This window comes from Lithobates pipiens, unplaced genomic scaffold (assembly GCF_037356315.1).
Source record: "Lithobates pipiens isolate NorthernLeopardFrog02 unplaced genomic scaffold, aLitPip1_a1.2 Scaffold_35, whole genome shotgun sequence".
Classification (NCBI taxonomy): domain Eukaryota; kingdom Metazoa; phylum Chordata; class Amphibia; order Anura; family Ranidae; genus Lithobates; species Lithobates pipiens.
Window position 1 is genome coordinate 8,477,353 of NW_027507811.1, and position 24,348 is coordinate 8,501,700.

Here is a 24,348-nt window from a genome sequence, read left to right on the forward strand (position 1 = left end):
TCCAGGACTATGCCAGCATTCAGAAGAGGACCAGCTCTGCCTCTTGCCTTCCGTCTGGACCTACTCCATCTCCCACCCTTCGTCTAGACCTGCTCCGTCTCCCAACCACTGTCTAGATCTGTTCCACCTCCCGCCGTATGTCTAGACCTGCTCCGTCTCCCAACCACTGTCTAGATCTGTTCCACCTCCCGCCGTATGTCTAGACCTGCTCCGTCTCCCGTCCTCCATTTAGACCTGCTTCTCCTCCTGCCCTCTCTCTATATCTGTTCTGTCTCCCATCCCCTGCACAGATCTGCTCCATCTCCCGCCCTCCCATCTAGACCTGCCTCTCTTCCTGCCACCCATCTAGACTTGCTCCGTTTCCTGCCCTCCGTTTATATCTGCTTATATCTGCTCCATCTCCCAACTTCTGTCTAGTACTGCTCTGCCCCCTGACCTCAGTCTAAACCTGCTTCGTCTCCTGCTCTCTGTCTAGACCTGCTCAATCTCCATACTTCTATCTACCCTGTTTCCCCTAAAATAAGACCTAGCATGAGTGTCGGTGGTGGCTGCAATATAAGCCCTAACCCCCAAATAAACCCCACCCTCTTTCCCTGAAAATAAGCCCTACCCTGAGAATAAGACATAGAAGGACTTTAACCAGGGCTTATTTGGGGGGTAGGGCTTATATTGCAGCCATCGTCGACAATCACGCTAGGTCTTATTTTAGGGGAAACAGGGTAGACCTGCTCCGTCTCCTACTCTCCATCTAGACCTGTTCTGCCTCTCACCCTCTGTCTAGACCCTCTCTGTCTCCCACCCCCTGTCTAGACCTGACCTCTGTTTAGACCTTCTACATCTCCAGATCTCCATCTAGACCTGCTCAATCTTTTGTTCTCCATCTAGACCTGCTCCCCCTCCCACACTATGTCTACACTTGCTCTTTCTCCCACCCTCCTTCTAGACTTGCTTGGCCTCTTGCTCTACATCTACACCTGCTCTGTCTCTTGCTCTCTATCTAGACTTACTCCACCTTCTGACCTCTGTTCAAACTGGCTCTGTCTCCTGACCTGTGTCTAGACCTGCTCCTTCTCTCGACTGCCATCTAGACCTGCTCCCTCTCTCAACTGCCATCTAGACCTGCTCCACATCCTAACCTCTGTCTAGACCTATTTCACCTCCTAACCTCTGTCTAGGTTCCTGGGAGAAGGAGCGGTGAGGTCAGTGTAGGGTCATTGTGATGTCATAGGTTGCAGATGGAGGAACATTGCAGAAACTGGGCAGTATATCTGTGATTTTCACATCACAGTGGAATTACACACTGACTGAACAATATGTTTGTCATCTCACAGAGAACCAGAAATCCACAACCGGCTGAAGAACACTATACCTACCTGCAGTGGCGTAACTAGAACCTTCAGGGCCCCGATGCAAGAAACCACGAAGGGCCCCCCTGAACCCCAGCCAGGGCCCTTCCCTCCGAGTCCTGCGGTGGAACTCCAGGGCGTGGTCACAGGTATGACCTTTGTGAGCCCTGTAGTTCCACCACTGGTATCAGTAGTTTTTTTTTATTATTTAATTTTTTTAGGTGCCCCATTGGGGGACTGTCCCTAGGCAGGATGGGGTCCCCGTCCCCAGAAGAGATGAGGTCCTTTTCTCCAGGGCAGATGAAGTTACTGCCCCCAGGTGAGAAGGGGTCCCTGTCCCCAGGGGGAGATGGAGGGGTATGTAATGGTGTGTGGGGGATGGGGTCCTCTCACTCACTATGACCAAGCTGTAGGCCGCGCACTCATCCATGTTGGCCTGGGCTCCATCCAGTGTGCTGGACGGGCGATCAGCATATCTCCCAGAAAGACCTTTCATCATCTGTGTATGACGGGGGAGGAGGAGGGCTGGCAGACAAGCCTGCAGTGTCCTCCGGGAGCTGGCTCTCATAGGGCTGCACTGCATTTGTGTGCTTAAAGTTTGTTTACCCGGGAGAAGTATGCAGTGCAGAATGGGCCGGACTCGGCGCGGGGGGGGGGGGGGATAGTCGAGCATGGAGCTCTGCTAGTCACCCTCCACCTCCAGCCACCCGTGTGCATGGTGCACTGGTACCCCTAGCTGCCTATGCTGCTGCCGGCCATATGTAGAGGGGGCTGCATGGGCTCCCTGCATCCCAGGGCCCGGTTGCGGTCACGACTGCTGCACCCCCTATAGTTACGCCCCTGCCTACCTGGATGAAATCATTCGGTGACCTGGTCACAAAGCAGAACAAGGTCATCCAGTGTCCAGGGCAAAGATTTACAAACTCTGACCCCTCCCCCAGTGCAACCCCCAATCATAAATTCCAAACTGTGCTGATCCTTCCCTTGATACACATCCGAACATCTTCTACAATTGTGATGTCAACCCCCAACTGCCACCGCGCTTGTTTCGGCATGGCTGCCTAACTCCCGGTGGGGTTTAACCTGGACCAGGAAGTGTTTAGTGACATCATGGGACCATCGTGCTGTATGTTCTCTCTTTCTGCTGGTCTCCATGCACTGGTTGTGAAAAGCCTCAGATGGGCCAGAGACGTAAGGAAAGCCGTGGCATGCATACAGGACCATCATTAGAAATTGGGCCATGTACAGCCTACCTTACCTCCCCTCGGCCTGACCACTTCCACAGGCTGCAGTGTCCTCATTCCTGGCCACTTCCTTACCCCCCCCCCCCCCCCTGAAGATGATCCTTGCGCCTCGTTCCCTATGGCGCTTGTACTGTCCGTGATATTAGGCGACTGACAATTTGAAATCGGTGTGCAGGAAGCCTGGTCCTCGGAAGCGCACAGCGTGTCGATCAGGCCGTCCCCTTCCAGCAATGATGTCACTGAAGGCTCCCAGTAGCAAGTTCCAATTCTGACAGGAGCAGGAGCTAACTCTTCGCCCGTTGTTGCCACACCTTTTGTGAAAGGAAGGGCACAGCTAACTGAGCTCCCCCCCCCCCCCACACACACACACACTCATGAAAACACTGCTCCTGGGGCAACTGCCCCTCCTGCCCCCTTACCCAACCTTGCCTAGCAGTGATCATAAATATAATGTTTTGAGAGTGTCTCTGCGCTCGCGTGCAACCTTGCAATATTCATATTTCTAGACATAGAACTCTTGGCTATTTTGCAACAACAGTGTTTAGTACAGGGGTGCCCAACCAGTGGCCCACATGTGTGGTGATGTGATGTGGCCCGCGACCTCCTGCTCTGGGATGGAATAGAATACTGTTGTTAACAGGTACACTCTGCGTTGCACCTGCAGTGCGGAAAAACCACAGTGCATCAGTGTGAAAGCAGCCTTGGGTCCCTTTCACACCGTCAGTCCAACCCAATTGGACCCTCCATTCACCTCTAAGGAGTGGCAGATGCAAACCGACTTGTGTCCTACCTCCAATCCGATCCACAAAAGAAAAAAAAGAGTTTCGTGGGCTATGTCCGTGACATGGACCTGCCATCCGCCTGTGCTTGCTCTGGCCCGCGACCGGTTACCAAGTCGCTTAAGTGGCCCTCATGCTTCAAAAGGTTGGGAACCCCTTGGTTTAGTACATCAGGAGGCTATGTTGCCATATTGTTCAACAAGGATAAGGAAATCACACCTCCCATTTCAGCGTTCCTTCCCACCTCTGGCACATGGACGCAAAGAACCCCAGCAGAGAGGAAAGGTTGGAAATGGCGGAAGATTAGCCATGTAAGGGGAAGGCTTGAGACAGGGGCTTCAGAGCTTAAAGAGCAAGAAGCCATCACTCGAGGCTGCTGATTGGAGGCACCACAGCCTAGGCAGCTGGGGACCTCTCGCCCTGAGGGCTGCACCACTGGGCACAGGGTGGCTGTCACCACATCTACTGCCTGCTGATCAGGTCCAAATCCACTGCCCACCCACGTATTCATCACTCAATTTCTGGGCCTACAGGTTGCCCAGTCACTACTCGCAAGCAGACATTCAGGAGTCGGTGCAGGGACATTCTGCCCCTCGGGACCCCTGTATCTGCAGGATTGATGAGCGGGTAGAAGACCATCTTATCACTTTACCTAAAGACACTGCATTAAGACACTATTACGCCTGACCAGTTGGAGGGTCTTTGCTGGTAAAGGTACATCTATCGCATTCAGCCTCATTGGCCAGCTACAGTAACATCTTTGGGCCCCACCACAGCTAGCTGAAGATCAAGGATACCCATACTCCAACGACCTTCCTTCCATCAAAAGAGACTCTGCATATAGAACCGTCCGGCAGAATACAACATCCATATACAGTAGATAGACAACCTTTTATTAAAAGGGGGAACTCCTCTACAAATCATATATATTGTTTATTTCATAGTTCTTGTGTCCTCGTGGCCTGGAGGGAGTGGACTGACTAAAAGTCTAATGCCGCGTACACACGATCGGAATTTCGGCCAAAAGACCGATGTGAGCTTTTCATCGGAAAATGCGACTGTGTGTACGCTCCATCTAAATTTAGCTGGCCGAATTCCCGCCAGCAAAAATTTTATAGCATGTTATCAATTTTCCCGCTGGAAAAACATTGGAAATTCCGATCGTGTGTAATGCAATTCTGACACGCAAAAACTCACGCATGCTCAGATTCAATTACGAGATGGAAGCTTTTGGCTACTAGGTATTGAACTTCCTTTTTCTTGTCCAGTCGTACGTCACCGCGTTCTTGGCGGTCGGAATTTGGTGTGACCGTGTGTAGGGATGACAGTTTGAGCGGAAATTCCGACGGGAAAACCATCAGAGCTTTTTCCGACGAGAATTCCGATGGTGTGTACGTGGCATTATTCTTCTCCCTCTTGTTTCCGGGGTCATAAATCTGTTTCAGCCTGTTTATTATAGCCATTTGACTTTTTGCTATTGTTACTTCATTGTGTGTTCTTGTGATCTCATTTTACTGCAATATCACTCAGATTGGGTTATATCTGTAACCTTTATGGTCTGGTTGACTTATTATCCCAGTGTTGATGTACAAACCTTACTGATTATTGGTGTCTTCGCATTTGTATGTTCTGCTTGAAGTATGTCAGAACCCAGAGCGCCAGAGGTGTCGGGAGGCTTGCAAGGTCAGGGCAACCACTGGGGGGCAAGCAACTTGTGGGGGTATCGCTACACTTGTTTTTCTCGAACCTTGCCTTTGCTCCTCCCATGAACTTCCTTTTTAAGACGTGCCTTTGCACTTACTTTTTGCAATATTATTGCGCTCTCTCCAGCCTATATCTCACTCATGTCACTCCGTATCTTCACTGACCTTTGGCTTGTTCCACGACTATGCTTCTACTTGATCCCAACCTGCAACCACTTGTCACTGACCTTTAACTTGTTCCCAAACTGCTACCACTTATTGGTAACTTTCGGCTTGTTCCTTGACTACGCTTCCACCTAATCCAAATCTGAAACCACTTGTTACTGACCTTTGGCTTGTTCTTTGACAACACTTCCACTGGATCCCAACCTGCTACCGCTTTTTACTGACATTTGCCTTTTTCCTTGGCTATGTTTCCACTTGATCCCATCCTGCAACTACTTATTACCAACCTTCAGCTTGTTCCTTGACTATGATTTCCCTTAATTCCAACCTGTAACCACTTGTTACTGACCTTTGGCTTGTTCCTTGACCACACTTCCACTTGATCCCAACCTGCTACCGCTTTTTTACTGACCTTTGGCTTGTTCCTTGGCTATGCTTCCACTTGATCCCAGCCTGCAACCACATTACTGATCTTTGGCTTGTTCCTTGGCTACTCTTCTACCTAATCCCAACCTGTAACCACTTGTTACTGACCATTGGCTTGTTCCTTGACAGCACTTCCACTTGATCCCAACCTGCTACCGCTTTTTTACTGACCTTTGGCTTGTTCCTTGGCTATGCTTCCACTTGATCCCAGCCTGCAACCACATTACTGATCTTTGGCTTGTTCCTTGGCTACTCTTCTACCTAATCCCAACCTGTAACCACTTGTTACTGACCATTGGCTTGTTCCTTGACAGCACTTCCACTTGATCCCAACCTGCTACCGCTTTTTTACTGACCTTTGGCTTGTTCCTTGGCTATGCTTCCACTTGATCCCAGCCTGCAACCACATTACTGATCTTTGGCTTGTTCCTTGGCTACTCTTCTACCTAATCCCAACCTGTAACCACTTGTTACTGACCATTGGCTTGTTCCTTGACAGCACTTCCACTTGATCCCAACCTGCTACCACTTTTTTACTAACCTTTGGCTTGTTCCTTGGCTATGCTTCCACTTGATCCCAGCCTGCAACCACATTACTGATCTTTGGCTTGTTCCTTGGCTACTCTTCTACCTAATCCCAACCTGTAACCACTTGTTACTGACCATTGGCTTGTTCCTTGACAGCACTTCCACTTGATCCCAACCTGCTACCGCTTTTTTACTGACCTTTGGCTTGTTCCTTGGCTATGCTTCCACTTGATCCCAGCCTGCAACCACATTACTGATCTTTGGCTTGTTCCTTGGCTACTCTTCTACCTAATCCCAACCTGTAACCACTTGTTACTGACCATTGGCTTGTTTCTTGACAGCACTTCCACTTAATCCCAACCTGCTACCACTTTTTTACTGACCTTTGGCTTGTTCCTTGGCTATGCTGCCACTTGATCCCAGCCTGCAACCACATTACTGATCTTTGGCTTGTTCCTTGGCTACTCTTCTACCTAATCCCAACCTGTAACCACTTGTTACTGACCATTGGCTTGTTCCTTGACAGCACTTCCACTTGCTCCCAACCTGCTACCGCTTTTTTACCGACCTTTGGCTTGTTCCTTGGCTATGCTTCCACTTGATCCCAGCCTGCAACCACTTGTTACCAACCTTTTGGCTTGCTCCTTAAAGGGGTTGTAAACCCTCGTGTTTTTTCATCTTAATGCATCCTATGCTTTAAGGTGAAAAAACTTCTGTCACTGAAGAATATTATTAATATCTAATATCCTTGAATCTCAGAGGCGTTTCCAGATAAATAGCATTGATAGTCAAACTAACTTAAAACAAAGTGTGAGTTTATTTGTCACACAGTTGGCATCATAAATACAATGTAAAAAGCATAATAATCCAGTGCATTGTGGGTAAAAATATATTAAATAGAATAGTCATAAAGCTGTAATAAGCTTTATGAAAGCATGTGTGCTTCATGGCTGCTGCCTTCTGTCTCCATGCTGTCTTGTGTCCTCCAAGAAGAAGCAGGAAATGATGTTCTTAGCCCTTGTACACACGGGTCGGACATTCCGACAACAAAATCTGTCGGATTTTGTCCAAAACTGGTGTTGCATACACACGGTCGGACAAAGTTATCGGAAAAAATCCGATCGTTCAGAACGTGATGACGTTTGGTCGTTACGGCGGGACTACTTTCAGGCTGGTAGCCAATAGCTTTGGCCTCGTAATTTGATCTGAGCATGCGTGGCACTTTTTCCGATCGGAATTCTCTACAAAACGATCAGAAACAAAGTCTGATCGGATCATGTTGTGGGAAAATTTTATAGCCAAGCTCTCGAACTTTGTCCGTCGGATAGTTCCATGGAGCCCACACGTGGTCGGATTATCCGACAACACGGTCCGATCGGACATTTTCAGTCGGAATTTCACCCTCTCTGCCAGAGGCGATTCAGTTCGCATTGTGCGCTATACAAGTATTTCATTCATTCATTCATTGTCTCGGCTCTTGATTTGATAGATTGAGAGCAGCGCAGCCATTGGCTCCCACTGCTGTCAATCAAATCCAATGACGCGGGGCCGAGTCCTACATGGACGCAAATGCTGGATTCGGGAGTGTGCCCACAAGGCAACCCCCCTCGGGAGATCGCTTCTCCTAGGGTATTATAGGATGCAGGGAGGAGCTGATAGCGCCGCCTGGGGAGCCCAGAAGAGGAGGATCGGGGGCCACTCTGTGCAAAACGAACTGCACAGTGGAGGTACAGTGGTGTGAAAAAGTGTTTGCCCCCTTCCTCATTTCCTGTTCCTTTGCATGTTTGTCACACTTAAGTGTTTCGGAACATCAAACCAATTTAAACAATAGTCAAGGACAACACAAGTAAACACAAAATGCAATTTGTAAATGAAGGTGTTTATTATTAAAGGTGAAAAAAAATCCAAACCATCATGGCCCTGTGTGAAAAAGTGATTGCCCCCCTTGTTAAAACATACTATAACTGTGGTTGTCCACACCTGAGTTCAATTTCTCTAGCCACACCCAGGCCTGATTATTGCCACACCTGTTCACTATCAAGGCATCACTTAAATAGGAGCTGCTTGACACAGTAAGGTCCACCAGAAGATCCTTAAAAGCTACACATCATGCCGAGACCCAAAGAAATTCAGGAACAATTGAGAAAGAAAGTAATTGAGATTTATCAGTCTGGAAAGGGTTTTAAAGCCATTTCCACAGCTTTGGGAATCCAGCGAACCACAGTGAGAGCCATTATCCACAAATGGCGAAGACATGGAACAGTGGTGAACCTTCCCAGGAGTGGCCGGCTGCCCAAAAGTACCCCAAGAGCGCAGCGACGACTCATCCAAGAGGTCACAAAAGACCCCACAACAACGTCCAAGGAACTGCAGGCCTCACTTGCCTCAGTTAAGGTCAGCGTTCATGCCTCCACCATCAGGAAAAGACTGGGCAAAAATGGCCTGCATGGCAGAGTTCCAAGGAGAAAACCACTGCTGAGCAAAAAGAACATCAAAGCTCGTCTCAATTTCTCCACAACACATCTTGATGATCCCCAAGACTTTTGGGACAACATTCTGTGGACCGATGAGACAAAAGTGGAACTCTTTGGAAGGTGTGTGTCCAAGTATATCTGGCGTAGAAGGAACACTGCATTTCATAAAAAGAACATTATACCAACAGTAAAATATGGTGGTGGTAGTGTGATGGTCTGGGGCTGTTTTGCTGCTTCAGGACCTGGAAGACTTGCCGTGATAAAAGGAACTATGAATTCTGCTGTCTACCAAGAGATCCTGAAGGAGAATGTCCGACCATCTGTTCGTGTACTCAAGCTGAAACGAACTTGGGTTCTGCAGCAGGACAATGATCCTAAACACACCAGCAAGTCCACCACCGAATGGCTGAAGAAAAACAAAATGAAGACTTTGGAGTGGCCTAGCCAAAGTCCTGACCTGAATCCTATTGAGATGTTGTGGTATGACCTTAAAAAGGCCGTTCATGCTCGAAAACCCTCTAATGTAACTGAATTAGGACAATTCTGCAAAGATGAGTGGGCCAAAATTCCTCCAGGACGCTGTAAAAGCCTCATTGCACATTATCGCAAACGCTTGGTTGCAGTTGTTGCTGCTAAGGGTGGCCCAACCAGTTATTAGGTTTAGGGGGCAATCACTTTTTCACACAGGGCCATGATGGTTTGGATTTTTTTTTCACCTTTAATAATAAACACCTTCATTTACAAATTGCATTTTGTGTTTACTTGTGTTGTCCTTGACTATTGTTTAAATTGGTTTGATGTTCCGAAACACTTAAGTGTGACAAACATGCAAAGGAACAGGAAATGAGGAAGGGGGCAAACACTTTTCACACCACTGTAAGTACGACATGTTTGTTATTTAAATAAAAAAAAAAAAAAAAGCTTTACAATCACTTTAACTATGCTTCTGCTTGATCCCAACCTGCAACCACGTGTTACCGACCTTTGGCTTGTTTACTGACTACACTTCTGCTTGCCTCCAACCTGCTATGCCTGCTACTGGACACCGGCTTGCTCACCTCCTGGTGGGACGATCCTGAGGACCAGGACCTGGTACTAACATGCAGAAAAACCCATCCCCATCATCAGGAGCTCTGGTGAATACCGGTTAGTGCTTAGACCTCCACACCTCGAGTGAGCTTGCATCATCAGCCAGGGTGACCTGCTTCTGTACTTATCCAGCTGGTTGGCGGGAGCCTCTCCACTGCTATAGCTACTGGTCCCCGAGCCTGACCTGCTGACCGTGACACCTTCCTTTCGTGGCCTGCCAGGCTGCATGCCCAGACGAGGGTCTGACATGGATTTGGTGGTGGATAAAATACCCAGCCAGGGCCTTTGTCCAAACAAAAGTTGATTATCCACAGATAGTGATGGGAAGGGGCTTGGACTAAGCACCAAATAGCATAATAGAAGATTAAAAACGATCGTAAAACACAGCCGACCAGCAAGCGAACACCCGTCCACTGAGTGCAGCGCGATGACGTCAGCACGTCAACCTCCCTACGCGCGTTTCGTCACAATCTGACGCCGTCTCGGGGGGACCCTTGTGACATTGGATATACTGTGTGTTTAACCACTTGACCTTCAGAAGATTTCCCCCCCTCCCCCCCATATGACCAGCCCATTTTGTGCGATACGGCACAGTGTTACTTTAATTGTGCGGTCGTGCAACGCTGTACCCAAAAAAAATGTATGTCCTTCCCCACCCCCCCCCCCCCTACAAATAGAGAAATAGAGCTTTCTTTTGGTGATATTTGATCACCTCTGCAGGTTTTTATTTTTAAGCACTATAAACAAAAAAAAAAAACAGACAGACAATCTAAAAAAAACAAAAACAAAAACAAAATAAAAATATTTTTTTACTTTTTTTCTATAAAACATCCAATAAATATATTTAAAAAAAAAAAATCAAATTTATTCATCAATTTGGGCCAATATGTATTTTTCTACATATTTTTGGTAAAAAAAACAAAACAAAAAAAACACGCAATAAGCGTATATTGATTGGTTTGCACAAAAGTAATAGCGTCTACAAAATAGGGGACAGAAATACAGAGAAATGCTTATTTTATTGATTGTATTGAACGCTACATACAATTGTTACACCTGATTGAAATGTACTTTACAGCGCCTTGAAAAAGTATTCATACCCCCTCGAATTTTCCACATTTTGTCATGTTACAACCCAAAAAGCGTAAATGTATTTTATGTGATAGACCAACACAAAGTGGCACATAATTGTGAAGTGGAAGGAAAATGATAATAAATGGTTTTAAACATTTTTTACAAATAAATATGTGAAAAAAGTGTGCGTGTGGGGGGGGGGGTGCATTTGTATTCAGCCCCCTTTACTCTGATACCCCTAACTAAAATCTAGTGGAGCCAATTGCCTTCAGAAAGCACCTAATTAGTAAATAAAGTCCACCTGTGTGTCATTTAAACTCAGTATGAATAAAGCTGTTCTGTGAAGCCCTCAGATGTTTGTTAGAGAACCTTAGTGAACAAACAGCATCATGAAGGACAAGGAACACACCAGACAGGTCAGGGATAAAGTTGTGGAGAAGTATAAAGCAGGGTTAGGTGATGAAATAAAATCTCCCAAGCTTTGAACATCTCACGGAGCCTCTGTTCAATCCATCATTGGAAAATGGAAAGAGTACGGGCACCAACTGCAAACACCTACCAAGACATGGCCGTCCACCTAAACTGACCGGGCCGGGCAAGGAGAGCATTCATCAGAGAAGCAACCAAGAGGTCCATGGTAACTCTGGAGGAGCTGCAGAGATCCACAGCTCAGGGGGGAGAATCTGTCCACAGGACAACTATTAGTCTCTCCACAAATCTGCCCTTTATGGAAGAGTGACAAGAAGAAAGACATTGGAGAAAGAAAGTCATAAGATGTCCTGTTTGTAGTTTGTGAGAAGCCATGTGGGGGAGGGGGCAGCAAACATGTGGAAGAAGGTGATCTGGTCAGAGGAGACCAAAATTCAACTTTTTTGGCCTTAAAGCAAAACGCTATGTGTGGGGGAAATACTAACACTGCCCATCCCCCCGAACACACCATCCCCACCGTGAGACATGGTGGTGGCAGCATCATGTGGTGGGGATGGTTTTCTTCAGCAGGGACAGGGAAGCTGGTCAGAGTTGATGGGAAGATGGATGGAGACAAATACAGGACAATCTTAGAAGAAAACCTGTTAAGCCCCGTACACACTATCAGTTTTTCTGCTGAGTTCTTCCTTCAGGTTTACCAAAACCATGTAGTGCAAGGGCCGGCCTGATTGCATACAAATCGGAACTCCTAAGGTTTGACCTCATATTATATGTATGGTTTAGGAAAAAATCAGTGCGTACGGGGCTTTAGAGTCTGCAAAAGACTTGAGACCGGGGCGGAGGTTCACCTTCCAGCAGGACAACGTCCCCGAAATATCCAGCCAGAGCTACAATGGAATGGTTTACATCAAAGCATATTCATGTGTTAGAATGGCCCAGTCACAGTCCAGACCTAAATCCCATTGAGAATCTGTGGCAAGACTTGAAAATCGCTGATCACAGACGCTCTCCATCCAATCTGACAGAGCTTGAGATATTTTACAAAGAAGAAGAATGGGGCAGAAATGTCCTCTCTAGATGTGCAAAGCTGGTAGAGACACCCCCAAAAAAGACTTGTAGAGAAAGGGGGTTCTACAAAGTATTGACTCCGGGGGGCGCCATACAAATGCCCCTCCCCCCCCCCCACACACTTTTCACATATTTATTTGTATCATTTTCCTTCCACTTCACAGTTATGTGCCGCTTTGTGTTGGTCCATCACATAAAACCCCAATAAAATACATTTATGTTTTTGGGTGTAACAAAATGTGGGGGATTTCGAGGGGTATGAATACTTTTTCAAGGCGTTGTATATCCATGCTAATTTATTAGCCTTATACATTTGTGCCATTTTCTTTATTCCTTATTGTTCTCACACACACGTGTTATAATAAAGCTTTGATTGCATATAACAAGGAGTCGGGGGGGTTCCTGGAGAAAGATGCCACGCCCCCTGGCTATAGGGCACCACGTCCCTCGAAGGACTTCATTAAAAAAAAAAAAAAAAGTTGTTTACATCAAGTACAAGAAATATCATTTTCCCGCACGTGGCATATCTGATGTTCAGTAAGAATGGACTTCCGTGAAAAACATTTCCCGCACTCGGGACAGGAATACGGCTTCTCCCCCGTGTGGGACCTCAGATGCGTGTTTAGGTGGCACTTCTGTGAAAAACATTTCCCGCACTCGGAACAGGAATACGGCTTCTCCCCCGTGTGAGACCTCTGATGTCTGGAAAGGTGGTTGCTCTTCGAAAAAAACATCCCGCACTCGGAGCAGGAGTACAACTTCTCGCCCGCGTGCATCCTCCGATGCCTCGAAAAATTGGACTTATCCGAAAAGCATTTCCAGCACTCGGGGCAGGAATACGGCTTCTTCACCGCGTGGGCTCTTTGGTGTATAATAAGTTCAGGTTTCCGTGAATAGCGTTTTCCGCACACGGAGCAGGAGTACGGCTTCTCGCCCGTGTGCAATCTCTGATGCCTGGAAAGCTTGGACCGATCTGAAAAACATTTCCCGCACTCAGGGCAGGAAAACGGCTTCTCCCCCGTGTGAGTTCTTTGATGTATAACGAGGTCTGATTTCTGTGAAAAACATTTGCCGCACTCGGAGCAGGTATGCGGCTTCTCGCCCGTGTGCGATCTTTGGTGTTTGGAAAGATTGGCCTTCTGTGAAAAACACTTCCCGCACTCAGGGCAGGAGAATGGTTTCTCCCCAGTGTGGGACCTCTGATGTAAAACGAGTTTCGATCTCTGCGGAAAACATTTCCCGCACTCAGGGCAGGCATACGTTTTCTCGCCCAGGTGTAATTTCTGATGTCTGGAAAGATGGGACTTCTGCGAAAAATGTTTCCCGCACGCAAAACAGGAATACGGCTTCTCCCCGGTATGGCATCCGTAATGCACGTCGAGTTCGGATTTATGGCGAAAACACCTCCCGCACTCAGAACAGAAATAAAACTCCTCGCCCATTTCGGATCTCTGAAGGACAGTAAGACCTAGTTCGGAGTGAAAACTTTCCCCACGTTCAGGGCAGGAAAATTTCTCCTTCCCCTGAATCCCGACACCTTCCCCCACAGTACGAGGTTGCTCAGAGTCGGAGGGATTCCATGGTCTATCCACACTGTGAAGTCCACCATCCATAGTGGAGATCATTGTCTTTTCTCCTCCACAATCTCCTGTGATGTCCTCATCTTCCATTCTACAACCTGGAGATAAAGTGAGACGATCCTTTGAGGGTTTCTCCATGGCGTGTCCTGGAAAAATATAAAAACATCATCAATAGATATGAGAGGGTTAGTTCACTTCCATCAAGATCCCATCTGGATCAGGTAGATATGAGTGAGGAGATGTTCTCTGTGGAGGTCCCAACCAGCCGGGACTTTTCCCCCCACTTCAGTCCTTTGGTCCTCCTCCCAGATCACTTCTACATTTACACAGCCTTGTCAGAAGAGCAGGAACCAATGGGGGACTGGGAGGTCCATGCTCTTTACACAACCACAAGCCTAGGCACTGGGTCATGTGACCTCTGATGGTCAAAGTTCAGGCTTTACCATAGACCTAGGCTTCTATAGCCTTGGTTTTAGATCCCAACAAGACTGGTGATAAAGTCTTATGGGAATATTTACCTATAAGTCTTCTGAAAGAAGAGGGACCAACCTAAGAAAGGCTCAACCTGTGTTATCATATCTGTGCTACTGTAACTAGGAGTGACCCACAACCTAATACTGCCAGCTGAACCCCAAATAGGGTATCAGTACAGGGAGGAGACCGTCATCAACCTATTATTGGCTGATATCACTCAGCTCCCGCCCTACTCTAGACCAATCAGTGAGCAGTAACAGAGCAGAGATAAGAGAAGAATATATGACGGGTCACCTGTGCTGATCTCTGTAGGAGTGTCCTCCTCTATGAATGTCCTCGTCATTCCAGCCTCCTCCGTATATTGCTGATCATCCCTCACATACGTCTCTTCTACTTCACCCTCAACTTTCATGTTCATCAGATCTTCACCCTAAACCAACAGAATGGCAGAAATATTAAACTTTGTGTGTTTACGCTAATCGCTATTTCTTGGAGTCTATCGAGGGACACAGGAATTCAGAAACAGTTGGGTTATACTGCCTCCTACTGGCAAACAAACATCGTACGCCACCCCTTTGCTTAACTCCTCCTCCACTCAGCATGCCTTCGCTTTGGGGAGAATCGGTACCAAGGGCTAAAGCAAAAACAGAAAGAGGTAAGGACATAGGCGTGCACAGGGGGTGTGTCAGATGTGCCTGGGCACACCCTAATCACGCCGGGCGCCAGTGTATCAACCAATGTACAGAAGTGTGAGCCTCGGGTAGACCAGCCTGAGGCCATGATTGTGAGTAGCAGGCAAACTAAACACCCACTTCTCTCTCTCTCACCCCATTCCCTCCTCTCTCTTTCCATCTCTCTCACCCCCTCCCCCTATCCATCTCTCTCTCGCCCCTTCCCCCTATCCATCTCTCTCTCTCGCCCCTTCCCCCTATCCATCTCTCTCTCTCTCTCGCCCCTTCCCCCTATCCATCTCTCTCTCTCGCCCCTTCCCCCTATCCATCTCTCTCTCTCTCTCTCGCCCCTTCCCCCTATCCATTTCTCTCTCTCGCCCCTTCCCCCTATCCATCTCTCTCTCTCGCCCCTTCCCCCTATCCATCTCTCTCTCTCGCCCCTTCCCCCTATCCATCTCTCTCTCTCTCTCGCCCCTTCCCCCCTATCCATCTCTCTCTCTCGCCCCTTCCCCCTATCCATCTCTCTCTCGCCCCTTCCCCCTATCCATCTCTCTCTCGCCCCTTCCCCCTATCCATCTCTCTCTCTCGCCCCTTCCTCCTATCCATCTCTCTCTCTCGCCCCTTCCTCCTATCCATCTCTCTCTCTCGCCCCTTCCTCCTATCCATCTCTCTCTCTCTCGCCCCTTCCCCCTATCCATCTCTCTCTCTCTCGCCCCTTCCCCCTATCCATCTCTCTCTCTCGCCCCTTTCTCCCTATCCATCTCTCTCTCTCGCCCCTTCCCCCAATCCATTTCTCTCTCACCACCTCCCCCTATCCATCTCTCTCTCTCGCCCCTTCCTCCTATCCATCTCTCTCTCTCTCGCCCCATCCCCCTATCCATCTCTCTCTCTCTCGCCCCTTCCCCCCTATCCATCTCTCTCTCTCGCCCCTTCCTCCTATCCATCTCTCTCTCTCGCCCCTTCCCCCAATCCATTTCTCTCTCACCACCTCCCCCTATCTATCTCTCTTTCACACCCCTTCCCCCTATCCATCTCTCTCTCACCCCCTCTCTATCCATCTCTCTCACCTCCCTCTCTCTATCCATCTCTCTCTCACCCCCCTCCCTGCACTCTCTTTCACCCCCCCCCCCCTCTATCCATCTCTCTCTCAGCCCCTCTCTTTCCTCCCTCTATCTTAACCTCTCTCTCACCATCCTTTCTCTCTCTAATCCCCCCTCTCTCTCACCTCCTCTCACTCACCCCCCCTCTCTCTCCCTATCTTTCTATCCATCTCTATCTCACTGCCCCCTTACTCTCTATCCATCTTTCTCTCATCTCCTCTCTCACTCCCCCTCACCCCCCTCCTTCTCCCCTTTCTCTCGCTATTCATCTCGCTTTCACCCCCTTCTCTCTCTCCCCCTCACTCTCTATCCATCTCTCTCTCACCCCCCCCCCCCACCTCCTTCTCTCTCACATCCCTCTCTCCTCTCTAATCCCCCTATAACTCTCACTCCCCCTCGTTCTCTCTCTCTCACCCCACATTTCTGTTCACCAGTCTTCAAACCTCCTGCAGGTAACATTAAAAGCCAACTCTACGTGGAACCCTGTGTTCTTCAATGGGCAAGAAAGAAAATAACATCTGTAACATAGAAGTATTTATGATGTGAGATCACATAGAAAATATCATCTTGTAGAGTCCACACATCATCTCCACATGTCAGAGTGTTCAATCACTTTATGTTCCCGACCCTCAACTCCACCTACCTGATGATGGTGGGGGATGGTGTGACCTTCCTGTGTGGAATCCCGGGAATACAGAGGACGGGGACATCTCTCTGGTGGGTTCCTGATATTAGGTGGCTCCATCATATCCTTGTGTCCTTCTGATAACTCCTCCATCACTCCATACTCCTCATCCTCCTCTTTAACGACAATATTATAATTCTCGAGGTTTCGATTCTGAATTTATAATATATATAATAGGATATTCAATGTAAAAAAAAAAAAAATAGTTTGTGTATAAATCATAACTACCAATAATTCATTAATCATCTACCTGATCACGTTGTGTGTAGTTCTGATCTTCCACTGTTGATTCCCGGGAATACAGAGGCCGGGGACATCTCTCGGGTAGGTTCCTGTTACTGGGTGGCTCCATCATATTGCAGAGATCCTCGTGTTCTTCAGAAATCTCTTTCATCACTCCGTACTCCTCATCCTCCTCTTTATACTCTTCTTTACAATCAACTTTAGGATCTCTCAGGTTTCCACTCTGAATATATAATAAAAATGACATCAATGGTAACAATGCAGATAATGTACAGATCCTAATGATCGGTGATCCCTTGTCTGTTACTGGATAATGTCCCAGAATTCCCAGAATCCTCCTCACCTCTCCTGTCAGCAGCTCCATCATCTTCTTGGTGACTTCTAGAATCTTCTCCATGTTGTGTCTCTCAGGTTTTAGGGAGTCACATGGAGGCACTGTGATGGTCATGTGATCACCGGACTTCACAAGAGGAAATCTCTGTATTGGGGAACCAATAGGAACATCATGTTAGAATCCCAGAATCCTCCTCACCTCTCCGGTCAGGTCTGTGTTTTATTAATAGAGATAAGAGTGATGTCATGTGACCTCCCAGAATCCTCCTCACCTCTCTGGTCAGGTCTGTGTTTTATTAATAGAGATAAGAGTGATGTCATGTGACCTCCCAGAATCCTCCTCACCTCTCCGGTCAGGTCTGTGTTTTATTAATAGAGATAAGAGTGATGTCATGTGACCTCCCAGAATCCTCCTCACCTCTCCGGTCAGGTCTGTGTTTTTATTAATAGAGATAAGAGTGATGTCATGTGACCTCCCAGAATCCTCCTCACCTCTCCGGTCAGGTCTGTGTTTTATTAATAGAGATAAGAGTGATGTCATGTGACCTCCCAGAATCCTCCTCACCTCTCCGGTCAGGTCTGTGTTTTATATAATAGTGATAAGAGTGATGTCATGTGACCTCCCAGAATCCTCCTCACCTCTCCGGTCAGGTCTGTGTTTTATATAATAGTGATAAGAGTGATGTCATGTGACCTCCCAGAATCCTCCTCACCTCTCCGGTCAGGTCTGTGTTTTTATTAATAGAGAGGAGAGTGATGTCATGTGACCTCCCAGAATCCCCCTCACCTCTCCGGTCAGGTCTGTGTTTTATTAATAGAGATAAGAGTGATGTCATGTGACCTCCCAGAATCCTCCTCACCTCTCCGGTCAGGTCTGTGTTTTATTAATAGAGATAAGAGTGATGTCATGTGACCTCCCAGAATCCTCCTCACCTCTCCGGTCAGCAGGTAGATGATCTCCAGGGTGAGGTTTAGTATCTCCTCAGTCATGTGACTCCGGTCCTCCTCCATCCTCATTGGTCATGTGATCTATACGGGTTTCCTGTAGACCAATAATTGATAAGAGGGAATGATCTGGACTGTACTGGTTGTATGATATTAGGATGGGGATGTATGGGGGGGGAGGGTAATATGTACACACTTTTTAGCACCAAATATTAAACCCAAGGCCACGCCGCTGACCACTCTCATTCATACAAACCATAATGGCTTAAAGCCCAAATTGCAAATAGAAGTATTGTAAGGGCAGCACAGTGGCTAAGTGGTTAGCACTTCCACCCAGCAGCAATAGAGTCATCAGTTAAATGTATTAGGGATCAGAAAAGATGTGTCTATTTGCCAATCTCTTCTCTTTCCTCCACCCCAAACTTGCTCATCCATGTCTTTATGGACCTTGCTTTGTACACTGGTGTGCAGTCATGTTGGAACAAGAAAGGGGCCATCCCCAAACTGTTCTCACAAAGTTGGGAGGATGAAATTGTCCAAAATGTCTTGGTATGCTGACGCCTTAAGAGTTCCCTTCACTGGAACTAAGGGGCCAAACCCAAACCCCTGAAAAACAACCCCCCACACCATAATCCCCCCTCCCCCCACACCATAATCCATCCTCCACCAAATGGTTTGGACCAGTGCACAAAGCAAGGTCCATAAAAGACACGGATGAGCGAATTTGGGGTGGAGGAACTTGCCTGGCCTGCACAGAGTCCTGACCTCAAACCAACAGAACACCTTTGGGATGAATTAGAGTGGAGACTGCGAGCCAGACCTTCCCGTCCAAATTCAGCGCCCGACCTCACAAATGGCCCTCTGGAAGAATGGTCAAACTATCCCATAGACACCCTCCTAAACCTTGTGGACGGCCTTCCCAGAACAGTTGAAGCTGTTATGGCTCCAAAGGGTGGAGCCAACTCAATATTGAACCCTACGGACTAAGGGATGCCTTCAAAGTTCATGTGCTTGTAAAGGCAGGCGTCCCAATACTTTTGTTACTATAGTGTGTGCATGTATATATATATATATATATAAACAATAAAACATAACAAAAATGTAATACTTACCTGCTGTGTAATGGTTTTTGCACAGAGCAGCCCCGATCCTCCTCTTCTCAGGTCCCCTTCCGGCGCTCGTTCGTGCTCATTTCCGAAACACCAGCTCTCTGTGTCCATAAGACACAGAGAGCCCAACTCAGCTAACCTGCTCCCCTCCCCCCCCCCTTGCTTCCACCTCACTGGCTGTGATTGGCAGCAGAGGGAGCCAGTGGCTCCTGCTGCTGCATCTTAGCCAATCAGGAGGGAGAGGCTCTCATGCACATCCCTGGATCGAGATCGGGCTTAGGTAAGTATTAGGAGGGGGCTGCACACTGAAGGTTTAGAATGCATGAAGGTAAAAAAAAAGTCACCCTTTAAAATTACTTTAAGCGTTATTAAAATTGCTGCTCCCTGCCAAACAAAATTTTCCAAATTTTTTTGCTTGGGAACATGTCCCCCCAGCCCCTCCCCCAGGGCAGTGCCCAGCCCCGCCCCCATGCTCGTTGTCGGACAATCTTTTGCCTATCAGCCTAGAAAATGACCATCGCTGTTTCTGAACATTCGGCTCCCATTAACGTCAACGGGGTTCGGATTCGGGACACCTAAACTTCGTCTGGAACTCAACCCTTACGTTCTGCTCCTCAATAGCGATGAAATTCCCGAGAGCGATATGAAAACTTTAATCGGTTAAATAGAACATTGATTTGTCTGTGTGTACATCAGACTGAAAAGAGGGACAATTAAAGGACAAAGCGCGACGCATCAAATTGTGCTCCCAATAACGGACATCGATGATAAAATAACATCTTATTACCTCCTCTCTGTAATTCCTCGAATATGGAACTTCCTGCCTGTACCCGACAACATTTCCTGTCAGAGCCTGACATCACTTCCTGTCTTCCATAGAGACTTCCTGTCTGGGTAGAAGTGAGATCACCACCTTGTGGAGCTCAGAGGAACTGCAGCCCCCAGAGAAACACCTCAGCTGTGTGTGTGTGTATGTACTATATATTGGTATATATGGGACCAATTTCACTTCCACCAAGGGGGGATAGCGATATATTATACAAACAATAACGCCTGCAGTGTTCTACCCCGAAAAGGGCCGAAATCATACCCCCTTTAACAACAATATGTCCACGTCATTACATCACAGCAATAGGAAACTATAACTTCAAGGTGTCGCGCTAAAATGCAGTGTCCTCCGCCATGTAAAGTCCATAAAACAATCCATGGTCTCTTCTTCACTCCACAAGATGCCTGAAAGTGGTCCCCACACGTGATTTTGCTCCTTCAATCACGAAGGTCCTCAATATGGTGGCCACCTCATCCCTTTAAACCTGAACACATATTAATTATACGGGTTCTGTGGCTGATTAAGGTGGTAATTAAACTCACTTGGTGCCTTATCTGCTTCTTCACTCCACAAGATAACTGAAAGTGCTCCCCACACGTGATTTTTCTCCTTCAATCACAAAGGTCCTCAATATGGTTGCCACCTCATCCTGAACACATATTAATTATACGGGTTCTGTGGCTGACTTAAACTCACTTGGTGCCTTATCTGCATTTAATTAGCCTCAGAACCCGTGTAATTCAAAGGTGTTTGGGTTTAAAGGGATAAGTCGGCAACTCTAGTCCTCAAACTCAGTAGGACCTCCCTATTACGGAAAGGTAGCTCAGCTTTATTGGTATTGTAGATAAGGATCTGATATAGATGTAAATGGGGGCTCCCCCATAATTCATAATAGGCCCTTCAGGTCTGGTATGAATTTTTAGGGAACCCCACCAAAAAAAAAAAAAAACTGCATGAGGTCCTCCTCAAATTCTGTAGAGACCCTTACCCTTATGGCTGGCATGATTTTTAAGGGGGAACACCATGCAAACAAAATATTTGAGGTCCCCCCCCCCCAAAATCTATACCAGACCCTTATCTGAGAATGTAGCCTGGCTGGCCAAGAAAGAGGGGGAATGAGTGTGCATGTCTTTCTTGAACCATATCAGGTTGCCCTCAACAGGGTGGGGTCTTGCTATGATGGACCCCACTGGCAAAGCACCTTGTCCCCATGTTGATAAGGACAAGGGACTCTTCCCCACAACTCTGACCTGGCGGTTCTGGGGGTTTTATTGGACTCTGGAAGCCCCCTTTACCAATATGTGGGCACCCAGATACTCCTCCCCTAACCACGTGAATGATTAAGGATTACATAGAACAGAAGATGTGAAGATCCACATCAAACACCTTAAAAACAACCCCAGATGTTCCTAATGCTTCAATGACCACTCACCCGAATGACAACTCCTCGAGTTGACATTAACAGTGTAAGGAAAGGGGCAAGGATAGTGGTGAAATTGTTGCCCAAAAATGGCCACGTGGCTGTATTTATGCAATGATGTCATCCCCACCAGTTTGCTTACATGGCCAGGATTCTCAGCCGTGTACGTGAACGGGCCAGGCGACGTGGATGGTTGGAAATAATGCAGCCGGTGCCGGTACCCGCTGTTTACTTAGCAATCATTAACAGTCGGAAGCTGTCATGTTCATCAATACTGAAATGCCATAAACGTTCAGACCGAACACTCCGTTCATCCCTATTCTCAAGCACCATTCTGCTTACCATGTTTATGGCTTTTGTGTATGGCGTTATGTTAGTATTTTGTCCCATGTAGGACAAAGGGACATTTTCTTTGCAAAAGGCATCATCAGACCACCTTATAATAATCATACCTGCACTCCCTCACAACTCATTCCTTCTCCACAGCCAAGGAGAATGCCCAGCACCGCTGGGTATGGGGGGGGGGGGGTATGTGGCACGCTCCCATATAATATTTTATGTCCCATGTCCTTCAGCTCCAGTCTTGGAGTGCCAAATCAAACTGGGAACCCCCGGCCCCATATCTTAGCAGAGTTATGCTGCGTACACACGACTGGACTTTTCGAGGGACTAGGTCCGACGGACTTTCGGCGGAGTTCCAACGGACTTTCCGAATGAACGGACTTGGCCACGCATAATCACACCAAAGTCCCGACGGATTCGAACGTGATGACGTACGACTGGACTAGAATAAGGAAGTTCATAGCCAGTAGCCAATAGCTGCCCTAGCGTCGGTTTTTGTCCGTCGGACTAGCATACACACGAACGGATTTCTCGGTCCGGCGGAGTTCTGGGGGGGGGGGGGGGGAAATTTAAAACATGTTCTATTTCTAAAGTCCACTGGATTTTTGGCAAGCAAAGGTCCGATGGAGCCCACACATGATCGAATTGTCCGACGGACTCGTTCCGTCGGACCTTTGCTGTCAAAAAGTCCGGTCGTGTGTTTTGCGGCATAAGATAGACTTTTAAGATACTTCAAGCAGTACTGAAATCTACCAACAGCATTTTATGAATACTATGATTGCCATTGTTCACCACCAGACTGGAGCTGAAGGTTCTTAGAGGGCTTCAAGAAAGGTGCTCAAAGCTCGTTTAATGCTTTGAAAATATCTACTCTTTACTCATGCCAACCTCATGCTAGCCATTAACCTAAAGGCCTCCCAAGTAGATTGCTTGCGTCCAAGTAAGATCCAGAATTCCTTCTACCTATCTCCTGCTAGTTTACAGGAGAAGTCCAGCCTGAGCTTGTTTGGATGGGTTTCTCTTATCCTCTGAAGTATTCTCCTGAAGAAGCGGTCACACCGCAAAACATGTCGAGGTTGAACTGACATAGGACAAGATCCATGGTCCTCCTGTCTGGATAGACATACGTCCAAGTGTCGAGTTCCTCTTGCACTCCTGTGACCTGTTTTTAGCGGAGAGCGGTCTAAAGTCCGCTCTCCGCTGACGTCACTGGAATCAGTCCAGGCAGCGCGGCCTCCCTGACTTAGGAAGTCTTGATTCCCCAGCTGCCTGGAATTATGGCATTCTCAGCGAGCCGCTGAGATGGCAGCTCTCCGCCCCTCCCCAGCTTAGCGCTCCAATGAGGGTGGAGGAGCAGAGCAGATGAGCTGCTGACTGAGAGGCAGCAGCTCTCCGCTCCGGGAGTTGAGAGAACCGAGCCATTGGTGGTGTTTGGTGGCTCGGTTCTCAGCGAAGAGGCAGCGGGGGACAGATGCAGCATCGGTCGGATGCTGCAGCCACCTAGGTAAGTATGAATCTAAAAAAAAAAGAAAACTTCATACTTCTCTTCTAAGTTGCTGAATGCCCCGGATACACACACAGCACAAGGCCGTATTCACACTATGAGATATTTCTCGGGCTGCAGTTCCTCTGAGCTCCACAAGGTGGGGATATCACTTCTACCTAGACAGGAAGTCTCTATGGAAGACAGGAAGTGATGTCAGGTGCAGACAGGAAGTGATGTCAGGTATAAATGGGATGTCTTGGGGTGAGAGGCGAGTCGGCAGGAAGTAGAGAGAAGACATTGCTGGAACTGGCAGCAATAGGTAATACGATCTTTTTTTTCTAATTACACCCAGTAACCCCCCCCCCCCCCCGTCATGTCCGTCCTCTTCCTCCATAGTCACTGTGACATCTTTTATCTCCAGCAGATGATGATACACACATATATAGTGTGGAAATCTAGATTGACTCCTTCAGGGGCAGAACATTCCCCCCTACTTATGGGGCTGGAGGGAGAGCTCCGATCATTGGAGGTCATTTGGTGAACGGGGTTTGAGTTGTATATTGAGGCAGAGGGTATGAGGCAACTATGGACTCTCCATGGTACAGCAAAGACTCACATACGTATTTGTAAAACAGCATACATTTATTTAAGACAAAAAACATCAAAAAGGTCCTATGAGGGGCAATATATAATACACGGTATTAAATCTCTGAAGAGGAACTCGACACTTGGCCGCATGTCTACCCAGACAGGAGGACCATGGATCTTGTCCTATGTCAGTTCAACCTCAACATGTTTCGCGGTGT

At 47.6% G+C, this 24,348-nt stretch overlaps 2 protein-coding genes across 3 annotated transcripts in view; one reads left to right on the top strand and one right to left on the bottom strand.

Annotated features, from left to right (window-relative positions):
• The window catches only part of LOC143956009 (uncharacterized), a 36,071-nt gene that overhangs the window by 9,575 nt on the left and 2,148 nt on the right, over nucleotides 1-24,348 (top strand). Inside the window, exon 1 of one of the 2 annotated variants that reach the window (XM_077466138.1) lies at nucleotides 23,780-23,861. The exons of the other annotated variant lie outside the window; for it this stretch is intronic. The gene's annotated coding sequence lies outside the window, so the exon portion shown is untranslated. Of the gene's footprint in view, nucleotides 1-23,779; nucleotides 23,862-24,348 lie in introns of those variants that run through there. 2 annotated transcript variants of the gene reach the window in all.
• Nucleotides 12,494-20,351, bottom strand: LOC143955659 (uncharacterized). The gene is made up of 7 exons (XM_077465761.1): nucleotides 20,253-20,351; nucleotides 18,345-18,453; nucleotides 17,422-17,556; nucleotides 17,086-17,301; nucleotides 16,794-16,988; nucleotides 14,674-14,809; nucleotides 12,494-14,051 (listed from the first exon to the last, which is right to left on the bottom strand). Exons 2-7 carry the CDS (start codon nucleotides 18,426-18,428, stop codon nucleotides 12,814-12,816), a joined length of 2,004 nt encoding a protein of 667 aa, XP_077321887.1. The 5' UTR covers nucleotides 18,429-18,453; nucleotides 20,253-20,351; the 3' UTR covers nucleotides 12,494-12,813.